This window comes from Diadema antillarum, unplaced genomic scaffold (assembly GCF_040938485.1).
Source record: "Diadema antillarum isolate AM-2024a unplaced genomic scaffold, OU_Dant_1.0 scf00000059, whole genome shotgun sequence".
In the NCBI taxonomy this organism is placed as follows: domain Eukaryota; kingdom Metazoa; phylum Echinodermata; class Echinoidea; order Diadematoida; family Diadematidae; genus Diadema; species Diadema antillarum.
In genome coordinates this window covers 721,588-742,646 of record NW_027270948.1, presented here as the reverse complement: position 1 = coordinate 742,646, position 21,059 = coordinate 721,588, and the positions used below count along the sequence as shown (strand labels likewise).

At 38.3% G+C, this 21,059-nt stretch overlaps 2 protein-coding genes across 2 annotated transcripts; both read left to right on the top strand.

Annotated features, from left to right (window-relative positions):
* Positions 1-386: 386 nt before the first annotated feature.
* Positions 387-7,528, top strand: LOC139715991 (prefoldin subunit 1-like). Its single transcript, XM_071627544.1, has 4 exons — positions 387-429; positions 3,300-3,466; positions 5,023-5,107; positions 5,881-7,528. Exons 1-4 carry the CDS (start codon positions 397-399, stop codon positions 5,971-5,973), a joined length of 378 nt encoding a protein of 125 aa, XP_071483645.1. The 5' UTR covers positions 387-396; the 3' UTR covers positions 5,974-7,528.
* A 2,433-nt stretch (positions 7,529-9,961) lies between these two features.
* On the top strand, positions 9,962-19,024 carry LOC139715989 (A-kinase-interacting protein 1-like). The gene is made up of 6 exons (XM_071627543.1): positions 9,962-10,042; positions 12,822-12,853; positions 13,462-13,590; positions 15,478-15,558; positions 16,880-16,984; positions 18,625-19,024. Exons 2-6 carry the CDS (start codon positions 12,842-12,844, stop codon positions 18,769-18,771), a joined length of 474 nt encoding a protein of 157 aa, XP_071483644.1. The 5' UTR covers positions 9,962-10,042; positions 12,822-12,841; the 3' UTR covers positions 18,772-19,024.
* The last annotated feature ends 2,035 nt before the right edge of the window (positions 19,025-21,059 follow it).

Below are 21,059 nucleotides of genomic sequence, written 5' to 3'. Positions count from 1 at the left end.
AAAGACCTGATCAATGAGAAACTGGTCATCTGGTTTAAAGGGTAAAGTTGACGAAGGGCCCGGACAAAGGGATGCACTTTGATACACACGGCAAGTGGACGAGGCGAAATGATTACTTAGCCTACAAATCAATTACTATTAAACTTCCTCTATAAACAGTCACATCTGAAAAATATTAGAGAGAAAGAAAGAAAGAAAGGAAGAAAGAAAGAAAGGAAGAAAGGAAGGAAAGAAAAGAAAGAAAAGAAAGAAGTACAAATAAATTTACTAGCTAGGTCCTCGTATACTCCCTAAAATGTCCAGTGCATGCATCGCCGCGCCAGAGCGTTGCGCCAGAGCCCCGCCTACATTTGCCGCCATCTACGGCGTACTCTGCGCAACACAAATTCTGCTAACATGGCGCTGGCAGTAGACCTCGAGTTGAAAAAGGTAAAGATTCAAAGTCGTCCTGTTGTCACTTGCGATGAACACAGATTTGTTACTTATATTTCTGTTTCCATTTCTTCATCCTTGTTCTCGGAGATGTTGAGCATACAACATATCCGAACTGGAGTAATTAATATTAACTCTCATCTGAACTAGATCTAGTGAATGACATGATGCGTGCCGTGGGTACGAAGCATGCATGGCAACACCCAAGAAAGGCAATACCATCCCGTCGCGCATCGCCGATAGCCCCGCTGCGATGACCGATGTAACTTGTTACAGTAATTGTAAATTACCGTACTTTCTCGTAGCTACATTATCGTCTACGAGATTCTTTAGCCCGACCAGACGCTGTATTTATACAGCGACTGCGACTGGGCTGTGTATAGTTACGAGATTCTTCCAACGTTAGACATAATGAAATATCTTGGGGGTACGAAAGTGCATTTATTACTACTGCCACGCCAACAGAAATTCTCCCCGTCATAGACTCATACTTCACCACCAGTTTCTGTCGGTCGTCTTGATCTTTTTAGAACTTTGATTCGAATTTATCTTTAACTTTAACACGTTACTCTTTTTCCGTGAATGTGCAGCCTTCATGCTCGAAGGTTAAATCACACTCTTTTTACAATTTTATTCCAGTCAAGCAGGCAGACCTATCATTACCAAGTTTCATGTAGATCTAGAGTTCTAGCACTAAAGCAGGCTAACTACACGCAGCCACTGTCGTGAAGCAACAGCGGCTCACGACAGCGGCTGCAAGTCTATTCCTTCGCAGACGTTGTTATTTTTCAGTGGTGGGTGTGCGTTTCCTTCATGAATATCTTTATTAATCGTGGAAAACTAAAATATAAGGAATCCCCGTAATCTATGATAATCATTCAATAATCGGTATGCGATTTTTTGTTTAATTACGTCAAAAACTCACCGAAATCCGCAGGGGTGTATCCAGGATTTTTTCTGGGGGGGTCGTAATCACAATTTTTGGACCTTTTGCGAGGGAGCGGACCGACCGAGGGGGGGGGGGGGGGAGAGGGTGTGGGAGGGGGGTGTCCCCCCTCCCACGATAGGGAGTTTTTGAATTTTATATCTTAAAATGGGGCCATTTGGTGCATACAAAAGTGACTTTTTCGGCATACTTAGAAAAGAACCCATTTATGTTAAACTGGTGATAAAACCTGAGTTGGTCCAGGGGTGTAGCCAGGATTTTTTCTTGGGGGTCGTAATCACAATTTTTGAACCTTTACCTTTGCGAGGGAGCGGAGCGACCAAGCGGGGGAGGGTGTGGGAGGGGGGTGTCCCCCCTCCCACGGTGGGGAGTTTTGAATTTTATATCTTAAAATGGGGCCATTTGGTGCATACAAAAGTGACTTTTTCGGCATACTTAGAAAAACTCATTTATGTTAAAACTGGTGATAAAACCCGAGTTGGTCACTTACAAGTTTGTCAATCGGTAAGTTGAAAACTGCATTTAAAAAAAAGTTGCTGACTAGCTACACCTTCCTATTAAATCCTAGAGTATATAAAAAAGTTTTGTGGACCATTTAATACAAGTATTCCAGAGTTGACGATACTCCCAGAGCTAGTCAATCCTGCCTAACTTTGCCTCCAAACGTAGTAAGAAAGTAGAATATGCACTTCAATCTCAATCCAAAAGGACAGGAGTTGAAAACATGAGTATGAATTATAACATTCTCCTTTAACAGGACAATATAGGTTAGGCCATAATTCAAACGGCCGCGGTTGTCATAGGGTAAGGCGCAAGTAATAAGGCCGGCTGTAAGTGTGTAGTCTAGGCAACTAGTTCGATGAGTTGCTGATGGGAGACAGGAAAATCAAACATGGCAGCGCGGCTTAAGCCTAAGAAATAAGTTATGGCAGATTAAAACTAAGTTACGAAATTTACGACGTTTTTGACAATTTGCTAGAACACCACCTGGTCACTTTTTTCCCCTGTTGTATACAGGGTAAGAAGCCCTCGAAAAACATAAATGTCTGTCACAAAAAGTGGACCTTTTGAAAATTTGGGGGGGGGGGGTCGTACGACCCTCCCGACCCCCCCTTGCATACTACCATGATCCGTGGCTAAAGTCAGGTCTGTAAACGTCCGTATTGCTTCACTCCTCATCTGCGTGTTATTTGAATGGCATTCACTCTCCTATACTACAACGTAGCTAGTTGGGGCGGAAGTGATGAGCTAGTCAGGATGACCCATAAAAACGTCAAATCATTGCCGGTGCAGCACGCGCGGATACGAGTGCTGTAGCTTTACGTACGTAACACATAAAACGCACGGGGGCACGGGGGCACGGGCGTATGTAAAACGCAACCACTTCTGGTTCCGCATGCGTGGTAGTTTGTTGATTTTGTGAAGCTCTCGAAGGAAAAGATGCCACCGCACAATCTACTCTGAAAAATTCAACAGTAAGGTCTGGATACCAACAAAACGCCGAATTCAACTCGGCCATCAGGAAAATACGCTGTAGGTGAGTGGTAAAAATTATCTTACTCTTAAAATCAAACAAAATTAAAGGCATTTTGTGTGATTTTGCCGTCAATAGTGACGATCGTTTACAACGTTTAAACACTAACACATGTCAGACCGCTGTGCTTCGCACAGCGGTCTGGTCAGGCTAGCAGCAGGCTTGACTTAAAGATCAGTCTTGCTGTATAATATCGTCAGGGATTTATGTTGTCTTCAGTTTGCTGTAGCATAAAATTTACCGTTGTCTATGCTATGCCTGTGGGAGATCGGTGCAGTATCAGGAGATAACAATGGTCAATGCCCTGTTTTGAATGAATTTACTCCCCACCCCCCCCCCCCCCCCCCAAAAAAAAGGTATTATTAGATCTCGTTTAAATTTGTGCAGGCTTTCCAAGAGCAGCAAATCCGAATGATAGAGACAACCCAGCAGCTGAAAATTGCAGACATGCAGGTTGAGCAGCTGAAGAGGAAGCAGCAACACTGCAAGCTGACGGCTTCAGAACTGGCTGCCCTACCTGAGGAGACCAGAGTCTATGAAGGTGTAGGGAGAATGTAAGTGTGATGTCATGTTGAGACTCTGCCATATATTGGCAAACTAAAAGCTAATGAGGAATGAAATGGCATGACTGTGAAAGTGCAAATTGCACTGCAACAGCATGGAAAATGTAAAGATATGAAAATTTCATGTTACAGGAGAAGCAATGTTTGCAATTAGGCTGTTAAAGTGTTACACTAGGCGTTTTCACATCAGCCCGATAAAAATCCAAGCTCGAGAAATTTTTCGCGATTGCGAATTAGAGCGCTATTTCATTTCTTATTCACATCAGCCCGAAGAGGAGGTAGCCCGAATAGTTAAAAATTTTAAAATAGCTAATTCGACAGCTGAGTATGTGCAAACAGCATCAGTAACGTGTGTGCCCTCTCAAAAATTCCTCATGATTTGTGTGCAGTTTGCCTCGATCGATCGGGTCACACACGCTAGGCATAATGGATTCATCGCACTAATTTCTCGAGTCGTTTTCACATTATCAAATAGCGTGCTACTTTCCCGCTATCTCAGAAATTTCCCAAGTTGGAGTCGAGAAATTTTCTCAATCAGAGCAATACAATTAGCGCGCTAATTTGTGTTCACATTATCAAATAGCGCGCTATTTCGCTATCGGGAAAATTTCCCAAGTCAGAAAATAGCGCGCTATTTCGAAACATCGGGCTGATGTGAAAACGCCTACTGAGTGTAGGATGTGAATACAAACCAAGCATACATGCTCGCTCAAAGCATTTTAAACACATTATTTGGTAGTTATATTCAAGTACAGTGCACTCCCGTTATAACGAACACGTAAATCTTCTGGTCCCAAAATTATCACCATTAAAGTCTATGGTAAAAAATTTGCTTATAACGAACACGGTTATAGCGAAATTTCCGTTATAACGAAGTCTTTTCCGAGCACCACAGACAAAGAAAAACAAAAGAAATGTGCTCCGTTACAACGAAATGCGAATTGCTTTCGAAAATACCTAGCGGAACAAGCATAAATAGCGTCTCTGCATGTGTGAACGCTTCACACCACTGTGTGTTCGCTCTTTGTGTCACGCACAGTTTCTGAGGGGAATTTGCGTTTATTATTGTGATACAGTTATCCCGTCACATTTCACATAGCTTTCCGGTGTATGATGAGTATTCAGCAAACAGAATATGATATACGTGGTTTCCTTGTTTTCGTTATAATTATATTGTACTTGTTCGGTTATAACAAAATTTCGTTATAACGAAAGGAAACTGCCGGTCCCGAGCATTTCGTTTTAACAGGAGTGCACTGTAGATACTTGCCTTTCAAGAAGAATTAAAGTTGGGTTTTATGGCCATTCAGGCAATTGTGAGATTTTTGTTGGTGTTGTTGTTGTTGTTGGGAGTGAGGCCCTGATTGTATGAAAAATATCTGAATTGACGTATAAATTGCTTCTCACATGTATGAATATTTCAGTGCCTGTAAATTGATATTACAAATATTGCTCTGTTCCTAACAGAATCCTGCTGATTCTTATGAATATGGCTGCTGAGATAGCAAAGATAATCAGACAAAAATTTTAATTGTCCTTGCCATCAGGTTTCTCCTGCAAGACATGTCTGATATCCAGTCAGTCCTGTCTGGGAAGGTTAAGGATGCAGATGACCAAATCCAGAAAGTCCAGGCAAGTATCAATGAGTAAATTATGGTGTAAGGTCTGCTCTTTTCAGGTCATGTTTTCAGGCCTAGAAACAATTTCTTTGCACAGGTGTGAAAATTTGGATTTTCTGCACAGCACAATTTTATCTCATTTATATGAATACAACTGACCCATTACCATGATATGGTCGCAAAATATCCTGAAGCCTGCTAATAATGTGATTTGGTCAAATTTGACTGAATTACACATGTATTTTTGATATTGCTTAAAAGTTTGATATCCTTTATGTAGCTTGTAACTACAAAAAAAAAACTGTTGTCAGATTTAATTATACCCTTGGATTGAGGTTGGTACTAGAACTTTAGTGCTTCAAAATAGTTCTAAAATGTGAGTTACGAATAGAAACAACCAGTGTAAAAAGTTTATCAATATAATCAATGTTAAGAATTGTTAAATATACAAACTGTGAACAATAGTTATTATAAAATTGTTTCGTAGACTAAACCATCTACAGTTTACAGTTATGGTTTAGTGAGAAAAATAGTGATATCTCCTAATTTTTTAGGCTTTATTGCAAAATTTTTATTTGGTAGAATGTTTTGTGATACAACTGACCTATACATATCAACCAAATGTGATACCTCGAACATTTTTAAAATCACTGCTCCCAATGATATACAGTACCTTAAAGTATCTTCTAGAGATACAGAGCTCTGTAGGCATAAGTTGAATGAGTTGGGCATATGCAGTGTACATAGCAATAATGAGTCATATTTTGCTTTCTTTTGCATGCACAGAATAACAAGACCTACCTAGAGCGAATGCTGAAGGAGAGTGAAGGAAATCTGAGAGAACTAGTGAAATCAAAACAAAGGGCAGCGAAACCTTAGCACCAGCTTAGTGTTAAACAGCATTTTGTACATTTGTAGTTGTAAATAATGCAGTAATGTCTTATAATTGCAGGCATCAATATTGAGTTGATGATAAAAGAAATTTGGACAGAAAGAGAAGAAAGGGTAGCAAGAAGTCACTGTAAATGCCTCTTGCACTGGATGGATGACATAATAGAAACCTAAACCACTTTAGGTGATGTTATTGAGCATCTTGGATCTCCTGCACTGAGAGCTGAGTTCTGCATTATTTATTAAATAAACGTGAATATGTGTATCACTTAGCATGCAGTACAGCTGTGGACTGTGTTTGTGTTTGACTGATGTAAACGAGGCATGGACTTCTGCCAAGTCTGGTGCAAGATTTGTCAGCTATTCTGAGGAGCATGTGTTTTCAGCTAACATCTCTGTAAGAGTCTGCCGTTCTGAGAATTTGTAATGCAGGGTCCATGCCCAACTTCAGAAGGATTGAGGGAACATACAGTGTACACAGCTGGCACAAAACAGAATTTTGTGATAGAACCCATCAGTAAAGTGCAATCTGTGATATATCTATGTGTACAGACAAGGGTCAAATTCTGCATTATAAAAGTTTGTATGCTCATCTCCAGGTTGCATCCATAGTATATTGGTAGATGATTGTCTCGAAATTCTAATGGCTCTTGTGTGAATGCAATGCACTTTCAAAAACCAAATCATAACTTGCATAACAGCCTGTGATTGAATGGAGCAGATGAAAATACTTATACTGTGATGAATAAGATATAAAGTACTGTATAGGCTGTTATTTTCTCGAACAGATATTTTGGCAAGATGTTGTTTTCGCGAATTGACACCGACGCTATCATAGATGTACTACATGTATTAACCTAGTGCATGGTGACATTTTCGTGTGTTAAATTTGAAATCCAACTGTGATTAGTGAAATTCATGAAAGTAACAGCTTATAAAGTAATATAAGAAAGTGTCTTCAAATGTTGCCATGTGATGACTACTTTATAATGTTAATCTTCTAAGGAGGTCTCTATTTTAGAAGTCTCACATAAACTCACCCAACTTTCCACACACACAAAGTACATTTTAGATGTGAAACATCAATTTATCTGGGGATACATGTGAAGTAAACCTGTCAGGTTCTGCATGATATGATGCAATGTGTTTTACTCATGGGATTTGTAAGTGTAGCATGATGTACATGTACAGGTATCAGATCTTGGATAAAGCTTACAGTAATCATGTCAGTGGTGACATCTCTGTGTAGTTGGCATGTCCTGTCCAGTGTGAGCCTGCCAAATTTTCCATTTGGCTAAGACAACATTTATGAATGTATCCAATTCATTTCCCTGCCAAGGACATTCTCCTTGTAGTGTAGATTTACTAAATATAGAGTAGAGGATATAAAGTAGAGGATATAAAGGCATTTTCCTGTCAGTTAGAGCCAAAGGGCGCACACTCCATTGATTTTGGTTCCCTACATATGTGATTTATGTTCATAATGTAATCCAGAACAAAGAAAAGAGGAGCTAAAATACATTGTACATGTATAACACTTGTTGACGACTATCACACGAGTCAAAATATTTGTTTTATGTATGGACTGTTGGTGATCACAGAGTCAGTGATGATAAGGTAGCTTTGTATCTGACAATGATTTGGTGATTATACATGTATCATGTATTGTATGAGTTGTGATGTTTCTGTTTCTGAAGTTTCTGCTGAGTATGCAATGTGACTTGATATGTATGGTATATATCAGATGCCAAATATGGTTATGACAGTGATGGTACATGATCTGTCATGCATTGTATAACACCTAAATAGATCCTTGTCATTTGATTGGTTGTTTGATATTGATCATTTGTCCCATTTTACCATAATGTCATCATTCATGCAATTGTGGTTCCATTTACCGTGCAATCTTGGATTCTTGCTATTTGCTCCATTTGCACACATGCCAAGGGCCTGGCACACTACGTACATAAAACGCTTGTGTTTGAAGTGTGCATGCAATCAAGCATATTGACGGACAGTGCACTAGCGTATATCACTCAGCACTCAATACTCTCTTGTTTCTAAATTCATGAAACATCAAATGGCAAGGATCTATTTTTTTTTTGTGTGTTATATTAAACAAACAATGAATGTTTTTAATTCATGCAAGGGACAGAATATTTCATTTGGTGAAAGATGTAATTATTGATGCATTCAACTCGGCTGTGCCTCATATGAATGGATCATTTCATCTTTCACCTCATGAAATATTCTATCCCTTGCACTCATAAAAATTCATTATTTGTAAACTATTCTAGACTGTGTAAACTTGTCGCATAAAAGCATCAAATCTAGAATACTGCATTCATGATCAGGACACTATATCCAATATGTTTATGCATATATATATATATATATATATATATATTTATATATATATACATGTATATATATATATATATATATGTACATGTATTTATATATATATATATATATATATACATGAATAACAGCAAAAGGTTTCTGCTCAGAGTCCAATGAAATATTGGTTCACAACTAGTAATTACTGTTGTGTGTGTGTGTGTGTATTTGTGTGTTAGTGTGTGTGTGTTATTTCTTTTCTCAAGATCAATGTGTTACCCTTATTCAAGACGCTGATACAGCTTTCTATCTTTTTCTGCTTTGTACTTGACATTAAAAATTTTTTTTTTCTTTTTTGCAATACAACACATAAAATGGCCACCTCATTGGAAATACATATCCTCATGAAAAAACAACAACACAGATCCCCTCAAAAATTGGCATAAAGAAAACAACACCCTCAAATGGTCTATGAAAACAAAAGTACCGGGTAAAAGCTTAAAAAAGCTGATCAAAATAGGTTCAATACCGAAAGTAATCTTTCAGATTGTTCAAGTGTCTACTCACAATTTAGCAAATTCATAGTACATTATCTGAATCTATACAGTTTCCAAGACAGTAGGAGCTGATGTCGCCACTACGTTGATAAAAGAAAAATATTCATTATACATAGTACACTTGTAAATTATATATGAGGAAATTGATATTGTATGAGGCTGTCCTGAGTTTTTTTTATTTCAAATTCTTGTTTCAAATCGTTCAACACACACACAACACACACCCACGCACACACGCACACACCCACGCTTTCACACACACACGTTTATTATTATCATCTCCATCTACATTTTATAAAATCATCTTCATCACCACCACCGCCGCCGTGGCGCCACCATGAACTTACATGGATCATTCGAGTCCCCTCGATATGGGGGGGGGGGGGGGGGGTTACCATATTCTACGGCAAGAAACAAAATTGGCAAGAGCTAGAAAGAGTACAAGAATTCAGGGAACTTGAATAAATTGGTTAGAGAACTTGGTTGAGAGGCCGGGACTGTATGAAGGGCAAAACATGGAGGTACAAAAGAAACGCGTTCGTTTGTAGCTCCATGGGTAAAAAGAGGGGGGGGGGGGGGGGGGGGGAGGGAGGGGGGGGGGGGGCAATAAATTTGGTGTCAATTTTTTTGGTCTCTGGGGTATGGTTGCTGCGCTTCTTGAGGGATTCCACTAGAATTATTCTATGGCTTTAATATGTTTGTATATATATTAGTGAGTTGTTATATTACATGTCTTAATTTCAGGGGTCTTATTATACAAGCTTGCTTTTCTAAGACCCCTCCACTTTACATCTATATGCATCTACATGCATTGTCAATTTATATTCAAATATTCTGCAAATTGTTTTAATCGCATACATTCAACAATGTATTCCTTGTTACATATTATTGTTGTTATGTAATTTCTGTATTGTGGAAACTTTGAATAAACTTGAAACTTGAACTTGAAAGAATCGCTGTATGCCCGCAGCTCATCTCGCCGGTGTACTCGCTAGACTCTCAGCTCCAGCAGCTGCGTTGTTGTCAAAACAAATGATTGCAGCTATCAGCTTCCGCGCGCTCCATGTGGAAATCCCATAGCCGTACCGATTTGTTCAAGAGGGAAAAGGCATCGCTCGCTTTTCGCCAGACATCTAAACAGGGCTACAACATTGGACTCGGTGAGATGCATAATATTTATATCTATTCATCAGGATGCTACATTTGTTTAATCATTGAGCGTGCTGCTGGTACCTTGATGCCATACCTCTCTTTTCTGTTAAACGAAGATTGATTGCTCCCAGTAAAAAATTATGTCAAGTCCCACATACTATCTTCTGTGTATTCCCATGTTTAGCTAGCCAGGTTTCATCGATAGAATTGCGTGTTCTGCATGGAATTCTGCTAACGCGTTAGAACGGTGGGGCTGAAGATATGGATTTTTTTTTTTTACCTTGATTTTCCTTGATGTTAGGCATAAAGTATACTGGACTTATTTGCCCCTCTGGCTCTGCATCCTCCTGAGACTTGCTGCAAGTGTTATTTGCACTAAAATTTAATATTCGCACTAAAATTTAATGTTCGCATGCGTAGGGCAGGAGCATCATAGAATTTAGTATCCGGGTCATAGCATGCCGTTGAATTTATGTTTCCATGACTTCTCAAGATTTGATTTGAAGGTATTGATACTACTGCTATTGATGACTTCAGGTGGTCGTAGGCTGTTCCATAGCCTAGGTTAACTACTGGTAGGCCCTACTTGGTGAGAGAAATTCCTTTGCCTTACATTTGAGTTTGCGTGGAGTTTTCTGAGCTTAAGTATGTGACCTCTTGTCCTGGAATATGTATAAAATTGCTGGAAGAAATCTGAGCTATGCAAATCGTCTAGGCCATTCAGGATCTTAAACGTCTGGATCATACCTGCTGTGCGTCTCCTAAATGACAATGTTGGGAGACCCAGTTTCTTCAGTCGTTCTGTGCGTAGCTCAGGTTTCTCGGGCGAGGTAACAGCTTTGTTGCTCTTCGCTGTACATTCTCCAGTTTGACAATGTCCTTTTTTAGGCATGGGAGCCAAACACTGCTGCAATATTCCAGGGATGGTCAAATGATAGATTTGTAAAGTTGTACTAAGCCTCTTCCATCCAGGTTAGAGAAGGATCTCCTGATTAATCCCAGCAGTCAATTTGCCTTGGCACATACTCTGTTGACATGGTTAGAGAAATCACCATGCAGACTGCTGTCGAATATTACTCCAAGATCATTTTCATGAGTTCCTGTCAAAAGTTCTGATGTATCGTCAGGGTTTAGATAATAACTCAATCCAGGGTTTCTCTTTCCAAAACACATTACCTTACATTTCTTTTGGTTGAAAGATAACTGCTAGTTTATGCAGATCTTTCTGTAGATTGTTGTTATCAGTCTCTTCGTGCCATGAGGCATACAGTTTGGTGTCTTCGGCAAATAGTTTAACCGTGGAATTTGTAGATATCATCTCAGGTAGGTCATTGATGAAGATAATAAATGGGATTGGGCCTATAACACTTCCCTGAGGAATTCCACTATAATTACTCTAGGAATTACTATACTTTCATGTGTGCTGGCTCCTTCTACTACTACTCGTTGAGTACGATCGAGAAGAAATGCTTTGATCCAGTTCAAGAGTTTCCCTCTGATTCCATATCCGTAGATTTTATTGAGCAGTCTTGTATGTGGTACACTATCACAAGCCTTGCGATAATCTACATAAATGCAGTCAGCTATTTCTTTGACATCAAGAGCCGCACTGCAGTCGTTTGTTACTTCAAGTAGTTGGGTAGCGCAGGATCTGCCCCTTCTGAACCAGTGTTGATGAGGTACTTGGGTGGCATTTGGGTTTTTGGTTAGCACAATCAGTCAGGAGTTGGAATTGAGTTTGTCATTCAACTGTTGTACAACTTTGTGACTTTTCCTGCTGTGCCTGGCCCAACATCAACACGGTCACTGACTGTCCGTAGACTTGTAAATTGTAATTGTGGACACGGTAATACTAATACATGACTCTTGTGCAATGAATTTTCAGATATTGGCTAAATTACAATTTACCACCTGTATGCCAGCCATTGGTAAATTATTTTAGCATAGTTTCTAGGAGAGTGTGTCTTTATTCATTATCGGTTAGATTATATTTAAATCTAAGCTACAATTGTAGGTGAGAAGTCATACTCATCATAGTATAGTCATAAATTATGTAATGTTAGCAGTGTAGGCCATTGATATTTGCAAACTCAGATACGCACAAACACTAGCTAACTAGAGTAGCAGCTATTAGGTACTAATATCTAGATATTAGCAGCTTTTATTTATAGCTACATGTACTAGCTTTTGGGTTTGGGGACACATCTGAACCCACAAGTGAAGTAGAGCAAGCATATTTCTAGATCTCTACAAACGTACTCCAGTTTTTACTGTTACCGTAATTACACTCTCTTCAGCACTCAGAGTGGATTATGCTACTAATTGAAGCTTCATGATCAGCTGCTGGTAAACTGTAATTTAGCCTAAATATCTTGTCCACTTCCATGACAGTCAGAGTGGGCATGGGTAAGGAAGGGTTGGGGGATGGCAGATTTGAAATACTGATCTCTGTTTATATAATTTGTAATAATGTAAATAAAAGAAATTATGTGGATGTCTCTTAGATCTCCATGAAGGTATATTTTAATTTATGTGTGTGCTTTTTTTGTTGTTGAGTACATTATGTTTGTTCTTGTGTATCTGCATGTTTTTATGAGCTTTGTATGAAGTGAATAAAGAGTATACAATGTACAGTAATAATAATAATAATAATAATAATGATAATAATAATAACATTTGTTCCTTTTAACTTCAACAATGCCAATTACTCCTACAATGTACTTGTATAAAGACCCCCTGATGAGTGCTATTTCATTTCCTGCAAACTTTTGTTTTGTGCTTTTACAGAGACGTCAAGGTAGAGGAGTATGCATCAGACAGTGAGTCAAACTTATTATCTTTCTCTTTTTCATTACTTAATATTCATGAATGGGGAATTCTGTCATAGTCTATGATATTTGTATACTTTTTTTAAAGAAATAACCCATACTTCAGAATAATTATTATTTTGCACAGATTTGATTTTATGCTACAGCACAGGATATTCTTGTTGTTAAGGTATCATTTTAGTTGATTTTTCAAAGCATAATCCTAGTACCTGTTACCTGTGTTCATCTTGTACCTATTGTTACATTATGAACGACTTCCATTTTGTAGCCTGTTGAATTTCAAAAACATATGATATGTATTACAGACTGCATTTTGAGTCCAAATACCATGTTAAGGCAAACTTTGACATGGACTGCCATTTATAACATCATATTGCAGTTTGCACAATAATGGCACAAAATGAAAGTGAATGTCAACAAACGTGCATGGATCAATTAGGTATGTTCTTGTTATTGTCTCTCATATTCAACAGAATATGTGCATATGAGTACTGAACTTTGTTATGTATATGTACGTCATCTTTTTTTCCTCTTCAAAGTGGGAATTGTTCCTGGATTTTCTTGATTTTCATTCATTGTATGTGTATGTGTCTTTGCAGCACTCAGAAAGTTGGATGTCTTGTACCTTATGTCGAGCCAGCCAACAAGGCATGCAAGTCCTGGAGAGGGCTAAAATGAGGGAAGTGATTTGGCCTGACCCACCAACTCAAAGTAGTCCACCTATGCAGGTAATGTAGATTTTTAGTACTTTTGATTATCATCCATTCATAAGACACAGAAACACTGGAACAGGCAATATGTTGTATTTACTAATGAGTATGTTTCTCTTTCATGCACAGAGGGAAGGCATCTAGAGTATCAAGTAATTTAAATTTCTAGCAGGAGTCAATTTAAATTCTTGACCATCTTGAGTATCCTTTGGTTTCATAAGGTTGTGTTTCTAGTTTAGTTACTCATATTGTTCATTATTTTTTGTCCCCGCCGAACGAGTTCGAGCAGGGGACTATGAAACGGGCTCCGTACGTGTGTGTGTCCGTGTGTCCGTCTGTCTGTCTGTCTGTCTGTGCGTCCGTGTGTGATCAAAATCTTCAATTTGCTACTTCTCTGTCATTTATGAGCCAATTTTGATTCTGTTTGCTTTATATGATAGCACTACATGGGAGCTTCAAAACTTTTACACAGAATTTCAGTTGTGACCTTTGACCTTGACCTTTGACCTATATTGTACATTTTGCTACAAAATGCTACTCCTTCGCCATTTCTAACCCGATTTCGATTCCGTTTGCTTTATGTGATGGCACTAGTTGAGGGCTTCAAAACTGCTACACAGAATTTCGACCTTTGACTTCTTTGACCTTTGACCTTGATTTTTTGACCTATATTGTACATTTTGCTACAAAATGCTACTCCTTCGCCATTTCTAACCCGATTTCGATTCCGTTTGCTTTATGTGATGGCACTAGGTGAGGGCTTCAAAACTTCTACACAGAATTTTGACCTTTGACCTTGATTTTTGATCTATATTGTACATTGGCTACAAAATGCTACTTCGCCATTTCTAACCCGATTTCAATTCTGTTTGCTTTGTGTGATGGCACTAGATGAGGGCTTCAAAACTTCTACACAGAATTTTGACCTTTGACTTCTTTGACCTTTCACCTTGATTTTTGACCTATATTGTACATTTTGCTACAAAATGCTACTCCTTCGCCATTTCTAACCCGATTTCGATTCTGTTTGCTTTATGTGATGGCACTTGGTGAGGGCTTCAAAACTTCTACACAGAACTTTGACCTTTGACTTCTTTGACCTTTGACCTTGATTTTTTACCTGTATTGTACATTTTGCTACAAAATGCTACTCCTTCGCCATTTCTAACCCGATTTTGATTCCTTTGCTTTATGTGATGGCACTAGGTGAGGGCTTCAAAACTTCTACACAGAATTTTGACCTTTGACTTCTTTGACCTTTGACCTTGATTTTTGACCTATATTGTACAATGGCTACAAAATGCTACTCCTTCGCCATTTCTAACCCGATTTCGATTCCGTTTGCTTTATATGATGGCACTCAGTGAGGGCTTCAAAACTTCTACACAGAATTTTGACCTTTGACTTCTTTGACCTTTGACCTTGATTTTTGACCTGTATTGTACATTTTGCTACAAAATGCTACATGTGTACATGTACTTCCGGCGGGGACATATATTATGCACCGCGTAAGTTCTACTTTTCCTTTTTTTTGGGGGGGGGGGGGGGGGGGGGGGGGAGGAGGGAGGATGTTGGGAAAGGGTTCAAATAACAGCATCTGGTAGGCACTTTCCACCACTTCACTTGTGTGGCAGTGATCAGTTGCGTAGCTTAAATTTAGACCGTGTATTTTCCTGGTGATTTCATTGGAGTTTCCCTTCCAGCTGATTTGTCTCAATGTTTGGCTACTGTCTTTAGCTCCCCTGGCCACACCCACCACAGAGAATCTGCCAGACCTTCATTTTGTTATCCAGGCCTGTACAATGTGCATAGATTATATCCGTATACAGAAAATATGGGTTTCCTTTCCATCTAGGCTGACCCCATGTTTCTTGTTTCTTTTTTATGTTTCCTCTTGATTCCCAGGATGCATTGGCATACACTACCATAGATGAAGCATTTTCAAGCATGCTGCAGTTCATGACTACCAGTAGTCGACAGTGCAAGGTAAGGAATCAGCCAACAGATAAGATGAATAAGAGTGGACCACCAGGGGAGAGGACATATCCCCAGTTTCTCTGAGTTGTTAATTTAATAGACAAAATGGTAAATGGTAAAGAAACTATTCTACTTGCCTCTTTTTTTTTATTCAGCCATGTTTGTTAGCTCCCTTGTACATAGGGCTCCATGGTGTGAAAGCACAGGATTACAAAGTGAATTCATAATTATAATCTTAGTAAATGGTCCAAGCACCCATTTCAGTGACATAATGCACAGATTATGGTGTGTTCCTGATGTTTGTGGGTCATACATGTCGGTGTGGTTCACCTTTTATCAGACGTGAACACAATGAATATCAACATCAACAATTACAACAGTGTATGCATTTGTACAGTAATGAATTTTACTATTCCAATACATGTACAGTAATATAAAAGCATGAAGTACGTGTATGAACTTGTATAATTTCACGCAGTGTGAGATCAAGCTACTGTGGAATAGTTGAAATAAACACAATTACTTTGTAACTTATTCCTTTTATCATAGTTCACAATTATTCGCATATGTCAGTTTACACACATGAGACTCGAGTGTACATGAACAGAATTGCAAATCTATTGTCTCCACGAATGGCACTGAACAAATGCATTAATGCACTCCAAATCAAGATACATAGTTCAATGATAAGTATGTCCTATCATCACAGTTAGTAATCTGAATTTGCTCTTCGACAGAGCATACGTGCTAGTACATGTACAGCCAAATTAAGCACACTCCACCGAGTGTGGTGTAGATCCCAACAGTATGCATTTGTCTTCATTAATACAAAGTATCACACATTGCCCAACTGGTTTTGTGATGTGAACAAAAACATAGATTATGAAACATATACACATGTATATTTGTAATTCCCTTTGAATGTATATACTACAACATAGAGCTGTACACTTACAGTGTATCATTACAGTTTGTTCATATTCAAAAGATTTCTAAATAGCATGACTTTAGCTTGTGTTAATGTACATGTAAGTTAAGAGAAGCCCTTTACAAAGTTGTATTCACACTATCTCTTTCTTCATTGAGCATGTATGTTGATTCCCCTGTACATAGGCCTCCCTTGTATTATTCCACAGAAAACAGTGACAGTGCATTCATCACAGTAATCGTACCTTAACAGCATGCTCCAGTGTGAAACTTGTCAAAAGTAGCACAGATTTTGTTCTGTTATAATGCAATGTGACAGGAATATAGACCTGATTGGTATCATTTAATTCCAGTTAAGCATCATGTCTTTTTTTTATGGGTGTTGTTTTCTTTTTTATTACAGAGATATTACGCAAGCAGGCCATTAGCAGCTCACAGTTCTTTGGACAGGAGACACTGCAGTAGATTCCATGTCCCAACATACACTGCAGTGAAACAGAGACACCCAGTGAGTTCATCTATTCTAGGCAATGGCTTATTACATCTCATGTTTCTGCATCTGAATATGCTCAATGGAAGCACTGCTTGAAGCCAGAACATAGTTCTTGTATGCCTGCAGAACTGTTGATTTTCGCTCCAAAATGTACACGTATGCATAAGAAATGTGTGGAATAATGCTGTAATAACCCAATTTCAATATGAAATATTAACCAAAGAGGTTTGCCAGAAGTCCACAATCTCAGAACTTGCCTGATCGTGGTTGCTACATAATTTTTCATTATTGATAATTGACAGAGCAGGCCACAGTGATCTTCCGTGCTAGAGTGAATCACATGCTGCTTGTTCGAAAATACGATTGCAAAGGTACGATCGATCATCGCGTAATGTTCTACTGTCCCACAATGCTGAAAGGGGAGGGCTATTCTGGAATAAAATTTGTGGACTACGATTAAATCATTCTTCACTTTTGATCTCAAAATACTCCAAAACAACTTATCATCCTGGCAAATCACATCAGCCAGGTAAGTTTCTTGCTAGACTCTGTTGATGTATTGCAAGCACATTCCAAATGGTGGAAGATGAATATTTCAGCGATTATGATCATGAGAACTATGTTGTGGCTTTAATACTTGTTTTTTGCTGCAGAATTTGTCATGTTATTAAATAGTCAGTTCTGAATTCTACTGCTTATCCTACTTGGAAGAAAGACTTGATTAGTTTTTAACTTTGTCCAAAAACGGTATATAGGAAGATGTCATTTGATAAGAAATGGTAACTTTAATTTTTTTTTTAGTTCATTGCCAACTTTCAACTATAGATTCAGAAACCCAACCCCTCCCTCAAGGGAAAACAAAAATGATATAAGACCAAACATGGGCTCAAATAACAGATTTATCCCAATGAAGTACTAGCAACGAATGATAAAAGTTGTAAAACAAAAAGATCAGCATCAAATCACCGAAATATTGTTCCTTGGACTAATGGGTTTATTTGAGGTTACACCAAATTTAATTGGGAAAGCTGACATACAACTTAGGTAAAAGTGTGCATTTTAATGATGAATTACCTATCCCTGTTGAAGCATAGGCCCTCTGTAATTTTGATGTAAATTAAAAGTTATTGGAACTCCAAGATTTACACAATAAAAATAGAAACAGCCACTGTTCAAGACAAGAAAAGAAGGACAAGTTCACATCAATTTTTAGATTGTCACAACTTGTTTATCAAACTTAAAATATGTGTGTTATGCACCATGCGACCTTACAGTTTCAACATGGCTTTTGAGGCCTTATGATCCTGTAGTTTGGTTTTATAGTACAGGCAGGCAGTGCCATCATGAATATATACTAAATCTATGAAGAATTTTTAAGTATCATACCTCCACCCTGAAGGGTGCAGAAGCCATTATGATTTCAGGTTCTCCAAGACTTTTTTGCAGCACTAACCTCATTTAGTAATGCCCATCAGTAATATACATAGTTTTTTTAGGAAGTGTAGATATTGAATATTGATGTAAATGTGCTGTGTTGTCTCCTTTGATCACATAGACAAAGAAAGCTTTGACATCTTCTTTTAATCGTTCCAGGTCTTTACCTAACACCATCCCTACAGCAATCTTACATATTACCTTCTTTACTCTCCCTTCAGCTCCAAAAAGCAGAGGATGTCCACATACAAGTGCAGCCAGGAACATATGCAGTGACGGCAGGGGGCTGGGGGAAGGGCTCTGGACAGCAGACCCACGTGGTTCACATCAATGCTGGACAGAGTGTTAGCATGCACTTCAGTTTGTGACCCGAGAGGAACTTTCATTATTTTGACAACATTTTTTGGCAGCTAAAGAACTTGGACAGCCTGGCTGAAAGAGACATGTCAGGGGCCAGATGGAAAGGTCTCACTTGATAATGCCCTTTGTGAGAAATTATTCGTGATTTCTTATTTGCTTTTCACAAATCTTGTTCATGGTGATTTTTTTTTTTAAATCCCTTCTATGGGTACTTTGTAATGAAGAACAGTTCAAATTGCATGAGGAAGCCCAGCAAAAGCATTTGGCAGAGGGGTTTTCGTCACATTCAGACATCCTTGTTGTTTCTTTACTTTGGAGGAAGAATCACAGAATTTGCATGAGGGCTGAATACTGAATGGAATACACATCATCACAAGAGCATGTTGTTTGGCCTTGTTCAGTTTGCATTTAGCATGTCCATGTAATGAGATTGTCACGGTCCACATGATGATTTAAAGGAGTTTCCGTGGGCACAACTTTCAACTTTGTAAAAGGAGAACAACGTGACTGATATGCTACTTTGGCGCAGAAACATTCCCTCAGAGAAGAGTACAAAGTAGCTGGCCAAATTTTGCCATCATCTGCCTTCTGTATTTAACAGGATTTCAGTATTACAAGAAAAATCTCATTATCCATCATTTTTTTAATAATGAGGTTCACCAAGACAGATGTTATAGGTTTTCTATCATGTTGAAACTCAATAGGCAGAGTAAAAATACCAATACAGCAGTACCGTGAAAAAAGGATGTCAGTTATGCTTTGTTACTATAAGGCCATGGGATTTTCACCTTCATAGTACATGAATTCCTGGATTCCCTATATGTATGTAATGTGTGTCATGTATATACACTGTACGTGTACATCACTGTGAAAGGAGTGTCACATTTGTCCCCGTGGCAGTGTCAAATGTCTGTGTCTCCGGTCAAGTACAGTGTACCAGGTTTGCATTTTCATTTTTTTTTTGTTCAATCATGAAGAATGATTATGTTGCTACTGGATAAAATTCCTTCATGAATCATGCACAATGAGGAAAATCAATCCATTGATTAATTATCTGCTCCTTGTATAATCTTTTGGTAACATCAAAATTTGTTCAGCGTGTTTATGGAAGATTACATAATATATTATTTTCTTTGTAGGTGGCTGGTGGAATATTCAGCAGCACATATGAAAAGTACAGAATGTTGTCTGACTGAAGTAACCATACAAATACATGTATTAATCAGTTGGAGAAGGTAATAGGGCAGAACCTCCTTTGAATGTGGACCTAAAAACCATAACTATTACTTTGTACTGGTACTGTATATTAGGTGTCTCACTATATCAGGTACAAAACATAGAAAGATATTGAGTCCTAACTGAAGAGGGTTTTCCAATAAATCCAACCTCTTTATACCAATGTTTCACTGAAATATGATCCTCCGTTGTGCCCCAACCCAAAGGGTTCTGAAAGCATTATGTATTTGGCATATTTGTCTGTTCGTCTGTTCACTTGTCCCACCCGCATCTCATCATTGTATTGTGATACATTGTTGTTGTTGTTGTTGTTTTTTTAATTCAGTGGATTTATGCCCCTAATATATTGACCACACCAGAAGCATAGGGATCCAAGTAAACTATTAGTTTGGTTGTTGTTTTATTTTTGCCAATAAAGATTATTTTCAATTGCAGGTTCAAATTGAATTCTCGAAAACTGAAAACTCTGCTTTGAGATTGATATCCTGGGCATAGGCGTGACATGTACAAATTAAATCTTCATTTTTATGTTGATATGAAGCTAGCTGTTGCTTTACTTCTGAATTAGAGGTTTTCTTTTCATGAACTTCATGCATCCTTTTTTTTTTTTGGGGGGGGGGGTGTTGGGGATGTGTTTGTTTCTTTGCGTATTAAAGAGGCAGTCATGGTGATTTTAATGCAATTGATAGTGAAGGAAACAGTGCTCGCAATGTGTGGATATGTGGAGGAAATGTCTGCAATTAACAGAACAGTCGATTTCCATTATAGCAAAGTCCTTGGGCCCAGCCGTTTTTTTTTTGTTTGTTTGTATTGAAATTTCCTTATAGCCGAACAAATAAACAATTACAAAAATATAGAGCAGATAATGTTAGGGCCTGAATTTTTACTTTGTTGTAACCGGAATATAACCATGTTCATCATAGCACAATTGCACTTTATACTGTTTGTTCTGAAATATTATGATAGGGATGATTTGCCCTTAATAACATTCCAAACCTAGCATCATACCGTCTTTGATATTCCATACTACAAAATCAGTACTTTGATTTATGTGAAAGCG

Bases quoted from the DNA above. Each gene is read 5' to 3' on its own strand.
- LOC139715989 (XM_071627543.1), top strand. The intron at 15,559-16,879 runs GTAAGGAATCAG...TTTTTATTACAG, and splicing joins CCAGTAGTCGACAGTGCAAG to AGATATTACGCAAGCAGGCC. The intron at 16,985-18,624 runs GTGAGTTCATCT...CTCTCCCTTCAG, and splicing joins CAGTGAAACAGAGACACCCA to CTCCAAAAAGCAGAGGATGT.
- LOC139715991 (XM_071627544.1), top strand. From the start codon at position 397: ATGGCGCTGGCAGTAGACCTCGAGTTGAAAAAG. The intron at 430-3,299 runs GTAAAGATTCAA...AAATTTGTGCAG, and splicing joins TAGACCTCGAGTTGAAAAAG to GCTTTCCAAGAGCAGCAAAT. The intron at 3,467-5,022 runs GTAAGTGTGATG...CCTTGCCATCAG, and splicing joins TATGAAGGTGTAGGGAGAAT to GTTTCTCCTGCAAGACATGT.